Consider the following 21706-nt stretch of genomic DNA (forward strand, 5'->3'; position numbering starts at 1 on the left):
ATTAGCTGTCTAATTGCTTTGTGCTATTTTCTGCATCTTTGTGCTTTGTGCTATTTTCTTCTTTTTCGACTAATTTTGGTCACAGTCTGATTGCAGGAGAAGAGTTTTGTGTTGACAGTGAAAGCTATTTAAGTAACATGTTTCCTTCAGAAATGTGTGAGCATGTGTGAAACTGTCCTCAGTGCTTATCTACTCCTCGCCTTTGTTCTCTTGGTACTGTGTGGTCCCTTTCTTGAATGTAGAATCTTTTGCTCTGTTTCATGGAAAATATTATTTACATTATCACTGGCATGCCAATAATATATACAAACCTAAAGGATCTTTTCTCTAGAAAAGGAAGACATGACCTCTGTGCATGTAACAACCATCGAAGGTCCTCACACACTTTTCCAGATATTTGGAAATTACAACTCTATCCTTTACATTGTTGAGGTCAAAACACTGGAGACATCCTCCCTTATGCTTTCTCTTACAAGCTGACCATAGATTTTGTCCCAGGAAAGTAAATTATTACAAAAATATTTAAGGAAGGAGAAGGAGTAACAACAGTCAGTGACTCTTCCCATATATTTAAAATTTAAAGTCATATATACCGGTGTGAGTTGGTATCTCATTGGTTTCAATTTGCATTTCCCTGAAAACATGTGATGTTGAAAATTTTTTTCATGTGCCTGTTTTTAGGTCTTTTGACCATTTTTTGATTGGATTGTTACTTTGTTTAAATTGAGATATAGTTGACATATCAGTAGCAGTTGTGCAACATAATGATTCAAAATGTGTAGATATTGTGAGGTGATCATCACCATAATTTTAGATAACGTCCATCACCACACATATTACAATTATTTTTTGTGATGAGAACTTCTAATATATATTCTTTTAGCAAGTTTCAAATATACATAATGATTTTCTTAACTACAAACACCATGTTGTACCTTACATTCCCATGACTTATTTTATAGCTTAAAATTTTTACACTTTCACCCATTTTTTTAATAATAAATTTTATTTTTATATTCCCCATACAGTTGCAACCCCACCTTTCTGATCCCATTCCCTCCCCTCCCACCCCCCACCACCCCAAAAGTGTCTCTGTTTCATAGTTTTTTGTTGATTCTGATTTTCACTTTCTTATAGTTATTCATTTTCCTGGTCCCTTATTTAAGTTTTCTAGATCCTGCTATGAGTGAGACCATCCAGTATTTTTCTTTTTCTTTTTGGCTTATTTCGCTGAGCATGATCCCTTCCAGCGCCATCCATGTTGCTGCAAATTGCATGTGCTTATCTTTTTTGAATGCTGAGTAATATTCCATGGTGTATATGTAACACATCTTCTTGATCCAGTCATCTATTTTTGGGCATTTGGGTTGTTTCCAAAGCTTAGCTATTGTAAACAGTGCTGCTATAAGCATAGGGGTGCAGGTGTTCTTTGGAATTGATGTTCCTGTGTGCTTTGGGTAAATACCTAGGAGTGGAATTGCTGGATCATATGGAAGCTCTATGTTTAGTAGGTCCAGAAATCTCCACACAGCTCTCCATAGTGGTTGGACCAGTTTGCACTCCCACCAACAGTGCAGGAGAGTTCCTTTTTCTCCACACCCTTGCCAACATTTGTTGTTGCTAGTTTTTTTAATATGTGCCATTCTCACTGGTGTAAGATGGTATCTCATGGTAGTTTTGATTTGCATTTCCCTGATGACAGGTGATGTTGAACATTTTTTCATATGCCTGTTGGCCATTTGCATTTCCTCTTCAGAGAAGTTTCTTTTTAGCTCTTCTGCCCATTTTTTGACTGGATTATTTTCTTTGTTGTTGTTGAGTCTCATCAGCTCTTTGCAGATTTTTGTGATCAGTCCTTTATCATTAGTGTTGGGTGCAAAAATGTTCTCCCAGTCGGTGGGGTTTCCCTTTGTTTTCGTTATTGTCTCTTTTGCTGTGCAGAAGCTCTTTAATTTGATGTAGTCCCAGCTGTTTATCTTTGCCTTCACTATCACTGCTTTGGGTGATGTGTCTGTAAAGATGTCTTTGATGTGCAAATCACATAGTGTTTCACCTATATTTCCTTCTATGTATTTTATGGTTTCAGGTCTTATGTCTAGTTCTTTAATCCATTTTGAGTTGATTTTCGTGTATGGTGTGAGGTAGTGGTCAAGCTTCATTCTTTTGCATGTAGCGACCCAGTTTTCCCAGCACCATTTATTGAACAAACTTTCTTTGCTCCAATGCATAGTCTTTGCTCCTTTGTCAAAGATTAGTTGACCATAGATCTGTGGGTTTATTTCTGGATTTTCTATTCAATTCCATTGGTCTGTATGTCTGTTCTTGTTCCAATACCATGCAGTATTGATTATTATGGCTTTGTAGTATAGTTTGAAGTCTGGGAGTGTGATGCCTCCATTCCCTTCTTTTTTTTTTCAGGAGAGCTTTGGCTATTCGGGGTTTTTTGTGATTCCATATGAATTTCATCAATAATTGTTGTATTTCTTTGAAGAATGACATTGAAATTTTGATTGGAATAGCATTGAATCTGTAGATTGCTTTTGGTAGGATGGCCATTTTAATAATGTTTATTCTTCCAATCCATGAGCAGGGGATGTCTTTCCATTTCTTTGTGTCTTCTTCTATTTCTTTTAACAGTGTTTTATAGTTTTCTTTGTATAGGTCCTTTACCTCTTTTGTTAGATTTATTCCCAAATATTTGATTTTTTTTGTTTCAATAATAAAAGGGATGTTTTTTTTATTTCTTCTTCTTCAGATTTATTGTTTGTGTATAGGAAGGCTACTGACTTTTGTGTGTTGATTTTGTATCCTGCCACTTTACTGAACTGATTGATTAGTTGAATTAGCTTTTCTGTGGAGGTTTTGGGGTTCTCTACGTATATTATCATATCATCTGCAAATAGTGATAGTTTGACTTCTTCTTTTCCTATTTGGATTCCTTGGATGTCTTTCTCTTGTCTTATTGCTCTGGCTAGGACTTCCAGTATTATATTGAAAAGCAGTGGTGAGAGTGGACATCCTTGTCTTGTTCCAGATCTTAATGGAATTGCTTTCAGCTTTTCACCATTGAGAATGATACTGGCTGTTGGCTTGTCATAGATGGCCTTTATGATGTTGAGGTATGTTCCTTGTATCCCAAGAATTTCAAGGGCTTTTATCATGAATGGGTGTTGCACTTTGTCAAAAGCTTTCTCAGCATCTATTGATATTATCATAGGGTTTTTATATTTCTTTTTGTTGATGTGTTGGATAACGTTGATTGATTTTCGGATGTTAAACCATCCTTGTGTCCCTGGAATGAATCCTACTTGGTCGTGGTGAATTATCTTATGGATACATTGTTGGATTCTGATAGCTAAAATTTTATTGAGGATTTTTGCATCAGTGTTCATTAGGGAGATTGGCCTGTAGTTTTCCTTTTTTGTGTTGTCCTTGTTCGGTTTTGGTATTAGTGTAACGTTGGCTTCATAAAACGTGTTTGGTATTGTCCCTTCCTTCTCAATTTTTTGGAAGAGTTTGTGAAGGATAGGCACTAATTCGTCTCTGAATGTTTGGTAGAATTCATTTGTAAATCCATCAGGTCCTGGGCTTTTGTTTTTGGGGAGGTTTTTGATTACCATTTCAATTTCGCTAATTGTAATTGGTCTGTTTAGGTGTTCTATTTCTTCTTTATCTAGCTTTGGGTGATTGTAGAGTTGTAGGAATTTGTCCATATCCTCTAGATTGTTGAACTTGTTTCTATATAACTGTTCATAGTAGTTACTGATTATTCTTTTGATTTCTGCTGTGTCCGTTACTTTCACCCATTTTTTAATGGACTTTATTTTTAGAGCAGTTTTAGAGTCATAGCTAAGTAAAGTCAGAGATACAACTCAACTATGAACCCACAAATCCCTTTCCCTTACATAAACATAGTCTCCTTCTCTGTCAAAACCCTGCCCTGGAGTGGTGCGTTTGTTACAGAAGATGAATGAATATTGAGACATTATCATCATCCAGAGTCCATAACTACAGTAGGATAATATTGTATTGTAATTTCACAAATGTATAATGACATTTACCTAACATTATAGTATCAGACAAAGTGGTTTCTTCCTTATAAATTTTTGTGTTCCACCTATTCATCTCTCCCTCCTATCAATTCATGGAAACTACTGATATTTGTCTATAGGTTTGCCTTTTCCTTATTGCCATGTAGTTTAATCAAAGAAGTACATACTTGTGTTCTATCAGTATGATTTAAGAAGGGGTGTGGGACTGTCCCAGGAAAGTAAATTATTACAAAATTATTAAAGGAAGGTGAAGTAGTAACAACAATCCGTGACTCTTCCCATATATTTAAATTTTAAACTTGTATAGCAAACAGTCATGTACTTACTGAAACCAATACCCATTATGCCCTCACCAAGTGCCAGACCCTATAAGCACTAAGTGGTAAAAGAGAGAAAAGATGCATGGTACCTTCCCTCACAGAGAAGACAATCAGGCAACAGCAATAGCATGTAAAGACTGCTCTCATGTCTTTGTGTGAAGTCTGACTGCTCTACACTGGGAAATATGGGAAAAAGCACCTCAACTGTATGATGCATGGGACAGAATTTTCCCTTCAGGTGGCATCTGAAGGATAATTATAAATAAGGAATAAGAGTATGCTACAAAAGGAAAAGCATATAGCAGAGTGCTGGTAATAAGGCAAGGATGAGAGGTTGTACTGATGGAAGGTTAGTCTGAAGAGGTGAACCATATAGAACTATTAATATCCCTCACTGGTATACTGTGAAGCTTTGTTTGTATCATGAATGCAACTACAGTGAACAGAGTAAACCGAGGTAAATGAGATCTTACAGGAAGCATCAAAAAAGCAATAAAGTGTAGAGAATGGATTTTTGGGAGAAAGACAAGAGGTCAAGAGGTCAATTTAGAGTCTGCTGTCTATCTGAGAAGATGGTGCCACTGAAATTGTGCAAAACTGGGGGATGTCACGATTCACATATCCTCACTCACGTACTTACAGTTGCAAGACAAGACTCAAGCTCAGAGTATAACAACAACAGGGTTGTTTACAAGGAGGGGGGTTGGTAGAGAGGAAAGAGTTACTAAGGGCACAAATGGTTAAGTGTTGGACCCTAGATAGTGTCCACAGTGTCCATTAGTTCAAACGAAATGCTGCTCATGAATGAGAGCATTGTCCTTCTACCTTGAGCCTGAAGCTGGTGGCACACTGATAGGAAGAGAACCAGGAACCCCTCACAGTGGCAGCTGGAGTTAATCACAGGTGACTCTGCTGAGGCAACACCACAGCAGTCTGTAGCAGCAGTCCAGACAGAGGCCAGGCAGCACCAAAGACAACAGCAGCAGGAGACAGTTCTAGAGGAGGTGCAGGAAAATGTTGGTGGAGCTGGTTAGCAGGTGGGATGAAGAATCAGGCAACAGGAGGACAGCTCTTGGAAGTGCCACACACAGGCCAGCAGTACCAGTTGGCAGGCAAAGCCAGGGCACAGGCCAGCAGTAAATAGCTCTTAAAGGCATCGGTCATTGGTCAGCAGCACTGGTCAGCAGGTGATGTTAAGGATCAGGCCATGGTGGACAGTTCTTAGAGGCTCTGGGACAGGCCAATGGCACCAGTCAGGAGAAGCTATCAGGCAGCAGTGCCAGAGGATCAGGGGTGAAAATCTTCTCAGTCATGAGTCTCCAACGAGCTGGAGATCAGAATCAAAGTTCTTCCCAGGCAAAGGTCTAATGAGAGTCAAGAGCAAGATCATCCAGGAGAGAGTGCATGTCCATCCATCTGCTGCCCCAGCTTTTTATGGCTTTCAAGGTCCACTTGTTTCAAATCTGATATGTGCGCTTTCAAAACTGTTATGGGTTTTAAAACCCAATTTGGCATGTTTTCAAAACTAGTACAGGTTTCAAAATACAAACACTGCCCCCACCCCTGTGTGTGAACCTGACCTGAGCTGGGTTTGGGAATCTCAAACTGGGTGTGCAGTGGGCATAGGGGGTGCAACAGAAGCAGGCAAACTCTGCTGAACCCAGTTCTAAAGGAGGCCCACAGCAAACCTGGCGCACTCCACTGCATCACCAAACTAGGACCTGCCCAGCACCATAAGAACAAGAATTGCAATGCTTGGCACACTGGTTATGGAGGTAAAATAAAAAGAGTGGAATTGAAGAAGACACAGTTTGGGATCTGCACAAATAGGTAGAGGATGCTTCCACTCATAGTGACAAACACCGCAGGAGAGAGATGGGTGGGTTTGGAGATGTTTCTATTGTACCTGGGCATCTCCATTTTATAATCTATAAATAAAAGGAACTTAGTGTTCTTTCTTCTCCCTGCTGCTCTGTTTATTAACCACTAACTCACAGCTAAGGCATATCTCTCCAACTGCATTACCAAAAACTTGGAAAATTGTGCTACATTTCTAACAAAAATCCTCTGTGCTCCTTTGAGGTTAAGTGTATCTTCAGAAACAAATATCTGCACATGATGGACCTCAGAGACTCTCCCTTCAGAGAGGGTGCTGGGACTGATAATCTCCAGACTGCCAGGGATCCACTCGACCTTGGAACCCAAAGTCCCCCACTTCCTATGAAACTACACCCCTCTTTCACCTCCAGCATACCTGCCATTCAGGGAGCTGGCTTTTAGGGTATCAATTCCATGGACTCCTGTGGTGACCAACTCAAAAAAACTCCTTTGTAGAAGTCACTCTCATGGAAAATCTGGCACTCTGGGCCACAAGAAAAAGACCTGGTTTGGTCACTTGGATGTGATAAGGTTTATTTTCACATGTTATGTTCACATACAATTAGAATATTCGAAAAGAGATAGTAACTAATTAAAATACAGTTCTGAAATTCAAGTGTGAACTCTAAGTTTTTCTGTGAAGGAATTAATTATTTCCAAAACTGGAATATTTTATCTGCTATAACTAGTAAACCACAAAATCCACCAGCTCACTGACATAGGTGCTTGTGCAGGAAAGCTGGAGCAGAGGAAAGATGTCACACAAATAGTGACTGATGGTGTTTGCCTCACAGGTCAGTCTCACTGTACATAGAGTGAGGACCAGGACACCAGATGATGACATCAAGTATGAACACAGCATAAGGCTGGAACACATCTTAGGAGTCATGGCAACATTATACATGAGTGGGTTACAGATGGCCACATAGCGATCACTGGCCATTGATGTCAGCCCACAGCTTTCTGCTATAGCAAAGAAACAGAAAAAGAAAAGCTGCATCATGCATCCCTGGAAGGAGATAATATTCCTCTCTGATAGGAAGTTAATCAGCATTTTGGGTGTAAACACAGAAGAATAATACATGTCTATGATGGACAAGTTACAGAGGAAAAAGTACGTGGGGGTGTGGAGGTGTGAATTTAGCACTATTAAAGTGATTAAACCTAAATTCCCTAACATACAGACCATATACATTGCTAGAAAGAGGAGGAAGAGTGGGAGCTGCAGGTCTGGTCGGTCTGTTAAACCCTTGAGAATGAATTCAGTCATGGAGGAGACATTTCCAGGAGTCATTCTTTACTGAACAATATGTGGACACAGAAGAAAAGGTTACATTAGAGAGTGACTCAGCTCCTCCTCAGCACCTTGCCCAACAGCAACTGGCAATGTGGGCAGCCAGCCCCCTGGACCAATGGAACCTGCTTTGCCATTATCATGAAACTGAGTGACCCTTGAGTGACCCGAGTCTAAATTAGACAAATACAGCAAAGAACATCAGATCTCAGAACTGCACAATAGAAGAAAGAAGTAGTCATTTCTAGGACCCTGGCCATATATCTCAAGGCAACAGTATAGTATTAGAAATGACATGAAGAAACTCACGCTCCCTATTCCCGAAAACCTCTGTTCATGTATCCTGAGGTTTACCCCTCTGGCCTTAGATGGGCTATTTTAGATTCTGAAGCTTTGATCTTTTTCAGTCTATGAGAATGCTGTCCAGACTTCACTTCAGATACAGCCTGGAACTTACCTGAACTGCAGGTCATAGTGTTTGATGATTGCTCGAAGTCCACACAAGCCGCAGAGAAAAAAAAAAAGTCTTTATTATTATAACATTTGTTACTAATGATCTTGGCTATAAGTGGGTTAGAGGCTTGTTCAGTCTTTTCCCCATGGGTTAGAGTCTGTGTTGAACTTCTTAGTAACTCAGATTTTACCCATTTCACTCTCCTCTGGGGATTATACTTCTTCAGCATAGATGCAAAATGAATCCCCATCCCTGTTATCTTCAACTCTTATTTTGTTTTGGCATTGTGCTTAATTGAGATATAATTGACATATAACATTATATTAGTATCAGTTGTAGGACATAAGGACTCAGGAAGTGTAGATATTGTGAAGTGATCACCACCGTAATTCTAGATAACATCCACCCCACACATAGTTACAATTATTTTCTGTGATCAGTTCTTTTAATATATATACTCTTAGTTAACTTTCAAGTACACAAAACCATTCTATTAACTACAGACACCATGCTGTACTTTACATTACCATAAACTTAGAGCTTATCCCCTTTCTCCTATTTTTTTTTAAAGAATTATTTATTCATTTATACAAGCACTGGGTACAGTCAGAAGCACGGGAGGGTGAGAGAATTCACCAGAGCCAGAGCGGGGAACAGAACAGGCAAACGGATGAAGTACACTGCTGAGAGGAGCAGCAGGAGGCAGGAAAAGTCTGTGCACCATGTGGGACCCTTGCCCGGCGGCCGGGGATCGAACCGGTGCTGCAGAGGCTGCGGGCAGCTTCTCAACCCAGCGCTCAACCGCTGCGCCACCAGGGAGGCCCTCTTTTGCCCATTTTTAAATGAAATTGTTTATTTGCTTATCATGGTGTTTTAAGAGTTGATTGGGATAACAGTTCTTTATCAGATACATCTTATGTAAATATCTTCTGCAGTCTGTGACATGTCTTCTCAGTCTTTTGACAGTGCCTTTCACAGAGCACATGTTTTACATTTTAAAGGCATCCAGTATGTCAACTCATTCTTCCTTACTGTCCCTCTTATGTTGTATCTAAAAAGCAAAACCCATGGTTATCTATATTTTCTTACGTCCTTTTCTAGGATTTTATAGCTTACATAATGTTCTAAATATTTACAAGTCTATGAGATCATTTCTAGACATACGTGATTCCTTACTGATCTATTATTCTGATTCATTTTGAAGAAGAGCACTGTGCACACTTTTCTACTTCTTCCTTTTCTTCTTCAGGTTTCTGCTTCTACCACTTCCATCTCTTGCCAACTTTGCACATTAGTGATCCTGATCTGAGCCTTTCCTAACCTAACCTCTAAATGATGAACACTACTTACCCCTTTCCTTCCCAAAAACCTCCCTAAAATTTCCTGTTACAATGAAATGTCCTTTCTACAAGACAACTTCAGCCCACTGTCCACAGTTAGTTTCAGAATCATATAAGAAATGGAAAATTCCAACTACCCACATACAAACAGTAACATAAACACTGGAAATGAACTTCAAAAGCATAACTCAGGATCACAGATATGCATGATAGACATGGCATTTAGAAATCATAATTTCAATAGTCTCCAGGAAGACTGTTACACTTTTCCATAGTGTGAATTATTGACCCAGTTCAACCCTGTCAATGAATAAGCCAGTAAATAAGACACAATATCACAAAATTTTTAAAGTTCATGGAACCCTTCATTATTCCACCCAAGCCTCTCATTTTCCATATTTTTAATCTGAGCCTCTGAAAATGAAATGATTCTATCACACAGTAGCAAAACCTAATCTCTTACTTGCTTCAGCATAAATCCTAAGCAAATGAATGACTCTTCACAAAAGACCTTTTAAGTAGATACTATTATTTTTTTTATTTGCAAGATGAAGAAATAGTTATTTTAGCAAAAAATATGCAACTACTAGATACAAAAGAGTTCATCTTTGTTTTCCATAACTATGATTTAAGAAAGTGTACGGGAAGGTCTGCAAAAGAAATTATTATACATTTATTTAAGAAAGGAGAAGTAGTAGCACTCTGAATGACTTTTTCAACTTATTTAAAACTTGAAGTCTTAGTTAATGTTCAGTACTTAATCTACCAACACTTATGCTTTTTGTAAGTGCCAGCTCCTATAAGCACTAAATGGTAAAAGAGAGAAAAGACATTTGGCGCCCTCCTCACAGGGAAGACAAATAATCAGGCAAAGAAAAAAGCATGTCTGCTCTCATGTCTGTGTGTGAAGGTTGACTGCTCTACACGGGGACATGAGAAAAGAGCACCTCAACTGCATGATGGGTGAGACAGAAGTTTCCCTTAGGTTGGCAATATGAAGGGTTAATAAAAAATGAGGATTGGAAATAAGAGTATGAGTACACTAGAAAATGAAAAAGAAAATAACCAAGAAGGAAGCCTCATTGTTCAAGGAGTGACAGTGTGGTGGCCACCACCAGAGGGGCTGTCAGGTAGGGATCTGAGCACAGGTCACAGGTGAGATGGGCATACAGAATCTCAGACACCCTTTGACTTACCAAACCATACATAAAGAGTGGAAGCAGGTCTCCTTCACAGGAAGTTCTCTTAGGGACAGAAGGATGGAGGCTCTTAAGTCCTAGAATCGCAGCACTATTTCACATCTCTACTGTTATCCCACAGAGATCTTTACTTGTTCACAGTTACGATGACAGAGGAGCCAAAAAGGATTCAAAGATCACTCTTCTTTATGGAAATTCATCAAAATTCCCATGGCTTCCTCTCCAACATTTTCTACAAATAGAACCTTGGGCTGCTATGGCAGATGGGACCAAACTAAACCCTGCCTCCTCTGTTGTGTGGGGCACTCAGACATTTAGAAGTCTTTCTCTTGGATTGTTCTCAGATTCAATTTGATAAATTTCATAACCTTTAATAATGATACTGCCGGAGGTGGTCACTGAACTACAGAGGATGCCTGTCAGCAGCTCTCAGTGTTTGCACATCAGAACAGCAGCCTCAGTCATTATCTTATTCTGAGTTTTAGCGTCTCCCTTTATGGGGTGCATGACAGGCTTTCCTGTGAGTCCCCCCATAATTCACATCCTTTAAAGAAGGCAGAGTGAAGAAGCTGATATTACACAAACGGATGTTTTACCCTGTGTCTTTGAATGCTCAATATTCTACTCTGACTTTCACATCTGGGAAAATTGCATAGCCCCTTGGACAAACAGTGTAGAGATAATTTCTTTACTCTTTCTCCCAGCACGGCTGTGATCTTTAGGTAAATTTGCTAATGTGTATCTAGTGGCTGTTAAAAGCTACCACCACCCTATATAGTGAATATACCAAAACGGATCCAACTTGCCATATATACAAATTCACATTATTACCACATTATTATAAATTCACATTTTCACATTATTACCACCAAAACATGCTAGAATAATCATTATTTTATACCAATACATCTACTTTCATGGGTTAAATGCCAAACGTTTGTCTTTTTGTTTAATAGATGATTATGAGAAGTCTCTAAAAATCCACAATTTCCAAATCTGCAGAGGGAGGGGGTTCAAATGATTTTTAAAAAGTCAGTAAATTTCATTTTTAGTAGCATTTCTAAATGTAATAAGAGCAAGGAAAAGAAATTGTGCAAATGAGAGGAAGGAGAGAAGACCTATCCAATAAAAACTGGATAAAAATTATAAGGAAGAACATGAAGTTTCTTTCATGGTGGTAACACAGCTATGAAAAAGAAATTTGAAAATAAAATTAGTGGAAGCACGGCCTCCCTAGTGGCACAGGGATTAAAGACACAGCACTATTAAGGTATCACCACCACTGCAACATGAGTTCAGTCCCCTGGCAAGGAGATAACCTGTCTTGCCCGTTGCTCCTCTATTTCCATAGATCCACCTGTTATGCTCCCTACTTTGTCTCTGGTGAATCCTCTCATCCCCTCTCTTCTGGCCTACACTGCAGTTCCTGTACACAAAAATAATCTTTTTTAAACATTAGTGGAATTACATTACAGAGTCTCTTGTGCTGTGATTAACTGTGAACAAAGATACTATTTATGATGAAAACTTCATCCTACTAAGAGTTCTTTTCATAGCCAACTTAACATCTTTGTTCCTCAAGCTATAAATTAAGGGGTTCATCATGGGAATCATATTGGTATAAAAGACAGAGGAGATTTTTGACTGATCCATAGACCCAGCAGAAGAGGGCTTGAGATACATAAATGAAGCTGATCCAAAGAAAAGAGAAACTGCAATGATGTGTGAGCCACAGGTGCTGAAGGCTTTGGACCTGCTTCCTGTGGAGCTGATGCGGAAAATGCTGAAAAGGATGAAACCATAAGACACGAAGATGGTGACAGTGGACACAATGGTGTTGATGCCTCCCACAATAAAAACAGCCAGCTCATTGACATAGGTGCTTGTGCAGGAAAGCTGGAGCAGAGGAAGGATGTCACACATATAATGGTTGATGATGTAGGCATTACAGAAGGTCAGTCTTACCATGCATAGGGTGTGAGTCAAGTAACTAGAAAATGCCATGAAGTATGATCCAAGCATAAGACTAGAACACACCTTAGGGGACATGGCAACACTGTACATGAGTGGGTTACAGATGGCCACATAGCGAACACAGGCCATTGATGTCAGCACACAGCACTCAGAAATACCAAAAAAACAGAAAAAAAAGCTGAGTCATGCATCCTGGGAAGGAGATAATATTCCTCTCTGATATGAAGTTAATCAGCATTTTGGGTGTAAACACAGAAGAGTAACACATGTCTATGATGGACAAGTTACAGAGGAAAAAGTACATGGGAGTGTGGAGGTGTGAATTCAGCCCAATTAAAATGATTAAACCTAAATTCCCTAACATACAGACCATATATATTACTAGAAAGAGGAGGAAGAGCGGGCGTTGCAGGTCTGGTCGGTCTGTTAAACCCTCGAGAATGAATTCAGTCATGGAGGAGACATTTCCAGGAGTCATTCTTTTCTAAACAATATGTGAACACAGAGAAAAGATTACATTAGAGAGAACTCAGCTCTTCCCTCAGTACCTCGTCCAACAACAACTGGCAAGGTGGACAACCAGACACATGGACCAATGGAACCTGCCTTGCCATTATCATGAAACTGAGTGACCCTTGTCTGATCTGAGTCTGAATCCGCCAAATACAGCAAAGAACAGCTCATCTCAGAATTGCACAATAGGAGAAAGAAATAGGCATGTCTAGGGCCCTGGCCATATTTCTCAAGGCAAACTATATAGCATTAGAAAAGACGTGAAGAAACTTACCCTCCCTATCCAGAAAACCTCACTGTTATCTTATCCTGAAGTTTACCCCTCTGGCCTTAGATGGGCTATTTTAGATTCTGAGGCTTTGATTTCTTTCAGTCTTTGAGAATGTTGTCCAGACTTCACTTCAGCTATAGTGTAGTATTCTTTTGAACCCCAGGTCATCATTGCTGATGATGATTAGCAGTCCTTGCCAGTAGCAGAAAAAATAAAGTCTTTAATGTAATCACATTTCTACTGAAGATGTTGGATATAAACAGGGTAATTGCTTGTTTAGTCATATCCCTGTGGGTTGCAGTCTGTGTGTAAAAGGGGAATATGGGTATTGTATGCAATGGTCTGTCTTTAACTTCCTAGGGACTCAATACATTACCCATTTCACTCTCCTCAGTATAGATGCAAAACAAATCCCCATCTCCCTGTTACCTTCATCTCTTTGGAAAATATACTATATTTTTTTATAACCCTTACCCTAAACTACTTCATAAGGTATTTTTCAGAAATTGAAATAAACTTCTTCAGTTTTCTCTCCCCTGGACTATTTCTAAAGAAACTTACATAAGTTATATAAGTGCAATGATTTGGAAAATGTAAAAATCACCCCATGATAAATACCCAAATAAAGTCCAAGTATCTTGCCTCTGCCTCCTATCCTCTCCCAATTTCTCTGAAAATCCATCTTGCTCCAATGCTCCTTATCCTTCTGATGTTTTCATGCAAGAAAATGAATTGCAGGTAATCAAACCACACTGAGATACCACCTCTCACCAGTAAGGAAGGCACATATCAAAAAAACTAGCAACAACAAATGTTGGTGAGGATGTGGTGAAAAAGGAACTCTCTTACATTGTTGGTGGAATTGCAAACTGGTCGAGCCACTATGGAAAGCTGTCTGGAGCTTCCTCAGTCTACTAAAAATGGAGCTATTGTATGACACAGCAATTTCATTCTTAGGGATCTATCAAAGGAGACACAGAAGAATAACACATGTCTATGTTATTCAATGTTATTCAATGGAATAACACATGTTCCATTGAATCAAAAGGATATCTGTACCCCATGTTTACTGTAGCACTATTTATAATAGGTAAAACCTGGAAACAACCCAAATGCCCAAAAATAGATGACTGGATCAAGAAGATGTGGTACATATACACAATGGAATACTATTCGGCAATCAAAAAGATAAACTCATGCCATTCACAGCAACATGGATGGAGCTAGAAGGAATTATGCTCAGTGAAGTAAGCCAGAGGGAAAAAGAAAAATATCAGATGGCTTCACTGACAGGAGGAATACAGGGGAACCAAATAAGATACCAGAGGAAAAATAATAACAATACGAAACACAACAAAACAAAACAAAAACAAACAGACAATTATAAACCAGAGATATCCTGCAGGGGAGGAGGAGGGAGAGGGATCAGAGGGAGGGAGGGAGGAGCACAGGGGACTGTGGTGATGGTGCATTGGGGAAGGAAATTCTACATGGACTACACCTGAGGTGGGGGGAGAAGCAAACATAGTTTAAAAATTAACAATGATGTAAAAAATATATAACAAAAATAATAAATTAAAATAAATTTTAAAAAATGAATTGCAGTTTCTTCAAGTTCTCCAGTCATCCACCCCTTTGCTGTACATTACACTGTGGCCTCCATGTTTCCTTCTAACCTCAGCTGCCCTAGAACCTAATGTGGATAATATTTTTAATTTCTATCACATGCTTGTTTACTCAGATATTTTTACAATCAGATATAACATAGAAAGAAGGCACTTTAATGGTTCCTGCTATCCATTGTTTATGATATAAGGGGAAAGCAATAGACACAGTCTCCTATTGGTATTTTAAATCTTTTCCCTTACCCTGAGGTTTCTTGTTCAATATCACCATTAGCAGAAGTCAATCTCTGCCTCCTACTAATTGAGAAGATGATGAGAGTAGTGAAAATAGTAAAAAAAAAAAAAAATTCATTTCCCTCCCGTCCAAAATAAACCACCTTCCTGGCTCTGATTTCCCTGCATCTGGGATGTTATTCAGCTCTCCCCCTGGGACTCTAGGTTCAGTTTCTCAGGCTATTTTCTCTCAATTCACAGATATGTCCAATTTTAGTCACAAAAATTTACATAGTTGTAATCTTTTTGTTGTATACTTTTCCACTGGCAATATTTTGTTTTGCTATTATGCTTAATTGAGATATAATTGACATATAACATTAGTATCAGTTATAGGACATAGGACACAAGATGTGTAGATATTATGAGGTGATCACCAACTAATTCTAGATAACATCTACCACTACACATAGTTACAATTATTTTCTGTGATGAGAAATTTAAATATATATTCTCTTAGTAACTTTCAAGCATACAAAACCATTCTATTAACTACAGACACTATGCTGTACTTTACATTCCCATAAACTTAAAGTCCATCCTCTTTCTCCTAATTTTAAAGGACTTTACTTTTAAAGCAGCTGAAAATATAGCTCAACTATGAACCCACAAATCCTGCCCTCAGAGAACACACAGGTTCCTTCTCTATCACAATCATGCACTGGAGTGGCATGTTTGTTATAGTCGATGAATGAAGATTGAGACATTATATCAACCAGAGTCCATAATTGCAGGAGGATAGTATTGTGCTGTAATTCTATGGGTTTTCACAAAGGTATAATGACATGTACCTACCATTACAGTATCATACAAAGTGGTTTCTTCCTTGGAAGCCTTTTGTGTTCCACCTATTTGTCCCTCCCTCTTCCCAATCCATGGAAACTACTGCTATTTATTGTGTCTATAGACTTGCTTTTCCTTACTGCCATGAATGTGAATCACACCAATGGAACATTTCATTTAGTAATATGCACTGAAGGCATGCATGCCTTTTTCTGATGTGATAACTCATTTCTCTTTAGCACTGAATAATATCCCATTACATAAATATATCATAGTTTATTTCTCCATTTAAGTCTTGAAGGATATCTTAATTTTGGGCAATGTTGAATTAGACCACTGTAAACATCCACATGCAAGTTTTTGTGTGGAACATTTTCACTTCCTCTGGGGAAATACCAATAATCCCATAGCTGGATTGTTAGCAGTTTTATTTTTTTAAGGTGAATTTTAACGTTTATTTTTCTTTTGTTAAACAATATTTGCTTCCCCCCACCCCCTCAGGTTGAGTACCCATAGAATTTCTTTCCCCAAGGTACCTGTGCCCTGTCACCACAGTCCCCTGTGCTCCTCACTCCCTCCCTCTCATCTAAGTCAGAGACACACTGTTAGCAGGTTTAAACGAAATCACCTAATGGTCTTCAAAGTGACTGGCACATTTCTGTATTCATACCATCAGTGAACGAGACTTCTTGTTATTCCACATTTTGCCATATTTTGATGTCAGTGTTTTGGAATTTTAGACATTCTAATGTGTATGTAATGGTATCTCTTTCCTGATTTAATTTGCAATTCCCTAATGTCATAGGATGTTGGGATCTTTTCACATGTTCATTGCTGTTTATCTTTTCTGGAAGAAGTCAGTTCAGATCTTTTGCCCTTTTTTTTTTTTCCCCCAAATAGTTTTTTTTTTTTGTCTCTCTCCTTCTGATATATTTAACTTATAATCCCCTCAAGTTCCATCCATGTTCTAGCAAGTGGCAAGATTTCTACTTTATTTTTATATTAATTTAAAAAAAATTCATTGTTCATTTTTAAACAATATTTGCTTCCCCCCACCCCCTCAGGTGTAGTCCCCATAGAGTTTCCTTCACCAACGCACCCGTGCACCATCACCTCAGTCCCCTGTGCTCCTTCCTCCCTTCCTCTGATCCCTCTCCCACCTCCTCCCCTGCAGGATGTCTCTGATCAGTCTACTGAAAATTGAAAATCAATATGACCTAGCAGTTCCACTCCTAGGAATCTACCCAAAGGAGACAAAAAAATTGATTCAAAAGAATTCCTGTACCCCTATGTTTATTGCAGCACTATTTACAACAGGTAAACTGGAAACAACCCAAATGCCCAAAATAGATGACTGGATCAAGAAGATGTGGCATATATACACAATGGAATATTATTCAGCAATCAAAAAAGATACATTCATGCATTCGCAGCAATGTGGATGGAAATAGAAGGAATTATGCTCAGTGAAATAAGCCAGAAGGAAAATGAAAAATATCAGATGATTTCACTTATAGCAGGAATATAGGGAAACCAAATAAGACATCAGTGTGAAAAATAATAATAGTAAAAAACACAACAAAACAAAAAGACATTTTGCCCATTTTTAAAAGAAGTTGTTCATTTTCTTATCTTGATCTTTGAAGAGTTCTTTCAGATAACAGTTCTTTATACCTTCTGTAGTCTGTGACATGTCTTTTCAGTCTTTCCACAGTGCCTTTCAGAGTGCACATGTTTTACATTTTAAAGGTGTCCAATGTATCAACTCATTCTTTCAGTACTGTACCTCCTATGTTGTATCTAAAAAGTCAGACCCATGGTTATCTATATTTTCTTATGTTCTCTTCTAGGATTTTATAACTTGCATAATATTTTTAAGTTTTATTTTCCTGTTTCTCAAAATAATATATGAATGTGTGGGCAAAACAAAGTGTAAAAATTAACCTTAGTAACCTCAGACTCATGAAATTTTCAGGTTCCCCTCTAAATACACATATACATATTTGAGTGTAATATGCAAGTAAATGTAAGGTATCATGGAATGTAATGTGTTTACACACATTCATATAAATATATAATACATATTTTGAAAACTGAGAAATTCTAATCTTGACCCCAAAATCTGTTTCTTCAACAGTTTTCATATAATTCAATAAAAATTCAATTTTTCAAGTTATTCAGTCCCATTACATTATCCTTAATGTTGCCCCTTTTTTTCATCTCAAATAAAATCAATAGCAAATTTTACTATCTCAACCATACCTGACCACTTCTTATCACCTCTATGGTTATCCAATTGCATCCTCTTATTCTGTCCTAGCAGTTTTATTGTATTAGATTTAAAATAGCTCTCCCTACTTCATACACCCATGTTACCCAGCAGCCAGCGTGACCCTGTTGTAGTGCTAGTCATATTATGTCATTACTCTTCCCCAACCCCTCCAGTGACTCACCATGTCACTCAGGGTGAAAGCTGATATCTTCACAATAACATATAGATCCCTCTATGGCCTCTCCTCTAACTTGTCCTAATTCACCTTCTTGTTTGTAAATGTTAGCAGTTCTTGTACATTTGTCAGTCCTTCCAGGGGTTAGTTTCTTTAAATTTTTTATTCTACAGTATCATAAAATGCCCAGAAATTGACATTTTTATTTGTCCTACTTCATACAAGCTGGGCTTCCTATATCCCTGCATGATCTGTCCTCTCTCCCCTTTACCTTTCAAATATCGTACTCACTATCTTCCTCTTATTAACTTTACTCAGTCAAAACACCCTTGTCTATGGATTCCTATAGTTAATGGTCTCAGAAAATGCTCAACATTTATCTCCCTAATTACTTCACTCTCATGTTTTCTGTTGCTTCTAAAAGCAACTAGATATTTATGAGACATGCTCATTCTATGATCCATAATCTTTAGCTTCTTACATTTTTTTAATCTCCTAGGGTCTCTGTGCTATATGCTGAGTAATTTCTTTGAATTTCCTAATCCATATCTAATCTGAATTGAGTTAATTTTATTCTAGCAATTATATTTCTAAAAGCTCTATTTTGAGTTTCTGAGTGGTCCCTTGCAGTTTGCTCATTTCTATGAATCTATGTGCTCTTCTTTGTTACAGCCACTCTATTTTTATAATTATAATTCTAGTAAAACAAATACCTAAAAGCTTTGCAGGTGTAGGTCAGATGATTTTTTTAGATATTGTTGTTACTTTTTGCATTATAAATTCTGTTATCCTTGATTATGAAACTATACTTTGTTGATATTGACCTTTGAAGAAACTAGGGGCTTGAAATGAGGATGCTAAAGATTTCCCTCAGTGAGTATTTACACAATTCTTTGACTAAAATTAATGGGGACATGACCACTCTGAGAACTTACCTCTCTCCTTCTAGTTTCCCAGTTTTAATATAGGAGACTCAGATTTAATTCCTGGTTTAACTGAATGACATTCTTGCCCTAGGTGAGTCTGTGTATATCCTATAGATTGCTTGTCCTTTCTCAATTTTTTGTGTCTTTCTAAATTTCAACATTCCTTTTTCCTTTTTTCTTTCCTCTGTGTTTCTTTTCCTTCCTTTTTATCTCCTGGGCAATTTCCCACATATCCAGCTTAATCAACAACTCAATGTATAATCTATGTTTTGGAATATAATTATTTTGTAGAAGTGGCATCCACCAGAATATCTAGATCACCAAATAGCAGGACATTAAAGCTAATACATTTTGTTGGTTTTATTTGTATTTTGAAGTGTGCACTGCAGAGTTAAAAGACGTTTTTTGGATCTTCTTCTGCTTCTAGGTTGGGAGTAAATAGTTGTGTGTGTCTGTGTCTGTGTGTAGTTCTTGTCTACTTTTTTGTATAAAATTCTATTACACATGAAATTTATTTTGATATATATGTGGGTTATCATAATCATCTACCTGCATTTCTCTAAATACTAAACAAACAGCTCCACTATTACTTATTAAAAATATTACATTGCTTACTGATTTGAAATGATACACTTATTTTGTTCTAAATATTTACAAGTCCTTGAGATTATTTCTGGACATCTGTGATTCCTTACTGATCTATTATTCTAATTCATTTTGAAGGAGAATATTGTGCACACTATTCTACTTCCTCCTTTTCTTCGTGTTTCTGCTTCTACCACTTCTATCTCTTGCAACTTTGCAGATTACTAAACCTGATCTCAGGCTTTCCTAACCTGATCCCTAAATAATGAATACTACTGACCCCTCTTTCCTTCCCACAATCATCCCTAAACTTTCAAATACCATGAAATGTCCTCTCCTCAGAACTTAAATTCAGCCCACTGTCCATAGACAGTTTAGGAATCATATAAGAAAAAGACAATTCCTACTACCACCACATAAACCTGGAAATGAACTTCTAAAGAATATCTCAGTATCACAGATGTGCATGATTGACATTGCACTAAGAGATCATAATTTCAACGGTCTCCACAATAATTCTTACACTTACCCATAGTGTGAATCATTAATACAGCTCAACCCTCTCATTGAATAAGCCAGTAAATTAAGACACATATATCACAAAATGGTTAAAATTCAAGGAACTCTGGACCATTTCAACCAAGCCTCTTATTTTCCCTATTTTTAATCTGAACCTCCGAAAATGAAATGATTCTATTACACAGTAGCAAAACCTGTATCTTTTTTGCTTCAGCATGAATCCTAAACAAATGAATAACTCTTCACAAAAGGCCTTTATATACTTATTTTTTTCATTTAAGAGATGAGGAAACGGTTATCTTGAAGGAGTGGTTAATGCCTTTCAGATCACATAATTAGCAAAAAACTAATTTTAAACCCAGAGAGATTAATGCCAGAAATTCTGAGTTTACTTATTTTACTTTGCACCCAGGAATATGTGTCACTCAAACTTTCCTCCTCCAAATTCTGAACATACAACTATGTAGGTACAAAAAAAATCTTTGTTTTCTATCCCTAAAACTTAAGAAGGTGTTGAGGAAGGCCCACAAAAGTAAATTATTACAAATGTCCTTAAGAAAGGAGAAGGGGTAACACTCCGAGTGACTCAACACATTTAAAACTTAAAGTCATAGTTAATGCTCGGTACTTAATCTACCAGCACTTATTATGCCTTTGTAAGTGCCAGCTCCTATAAGCACTAAGTGACAAAAGAGAGAAAAGATACATGGTGCCCTCCCTCACAGGGAAGACAAATAATCAGGGAAAAACAAAAGCATTTCAGCTCTCACGTCTGTGTGTGAAGCCTGACCGCTCTACACTGGGACTTGAGAAAAGAGCACTTCAACTTCATGGTGGGTGGGAGAGAAGTTTCCCTTCAGCTGGCATCTGAGGGTTAATAGAAAATAAGGAGGACTGGAAATAAGAGTAAGAGTACATTAGAAAATGAACAAGAAAATAACCAAGAAGGAAGCCTCATTGTTCAAGAAGCTACAGTGTGGTGGCCACCACCCGGAAGTGCTGTCAGGTAGGGATCTGAGCACAGGTAACAGGTGAGATGGGCAAACAGAATCTCAGAGACCCTTTGACTTTCCAAACTCTACAGAAAGAATGGAAATATGTTTCCTTCACAGGAAATTCTCTTAGGGACAGAAGGAGGGGGGTTCTAAAAACCTGGATTCTCAGCACTAATTCTCATTGCTACTGTCATCCCACAGACACCTTTACTGGTCCATATTTATGACCACAGACTGGGGGAAACATAAAAAGATTCA

At 38.0% G+C, this 21706-nt stretch overlaps 1 protein-coding gene across 1 annotated transcript in view; it reads right to left on the minus strand.

Moving 5' to 3' along the window:
- LOC311181449 (uncharacterized protein) overlaps positions 1-21706 on the minus strand; it is a gene marked incomplete at both ends in the record, with an annotated part of 30755 nt that overhangs the window by 6700 nt on the left and 2349 nt on the right. Inside the window, 3 exons of the mRNA XM_084249919.1 lie at positions 7056-7216; positions 7616-7717; positions 12076-12658. Of these exons, the coding sequence (XP_084106045.1) occupies positions 7056-7216; positions 7616-7717; positions 12076-12658 (846 nt within the window). The remainder of the gene's footprint in view (positions 1-7055; positions 7217-7615; positions 7718-12075; positions 12659-21706) is intronic.

The sequence above is a fragment of the Talpa europaea genome (genome assembly GCF_964194135.1).
Source record: "Talpa europaea genome assembly, chromosome: 12".
Lineage (NCBI taxonomy): Eukaryota > Metazoa > Chordata > Mammalia > Eulipotyphla > Talpidae > Talpa > Talpa europaea.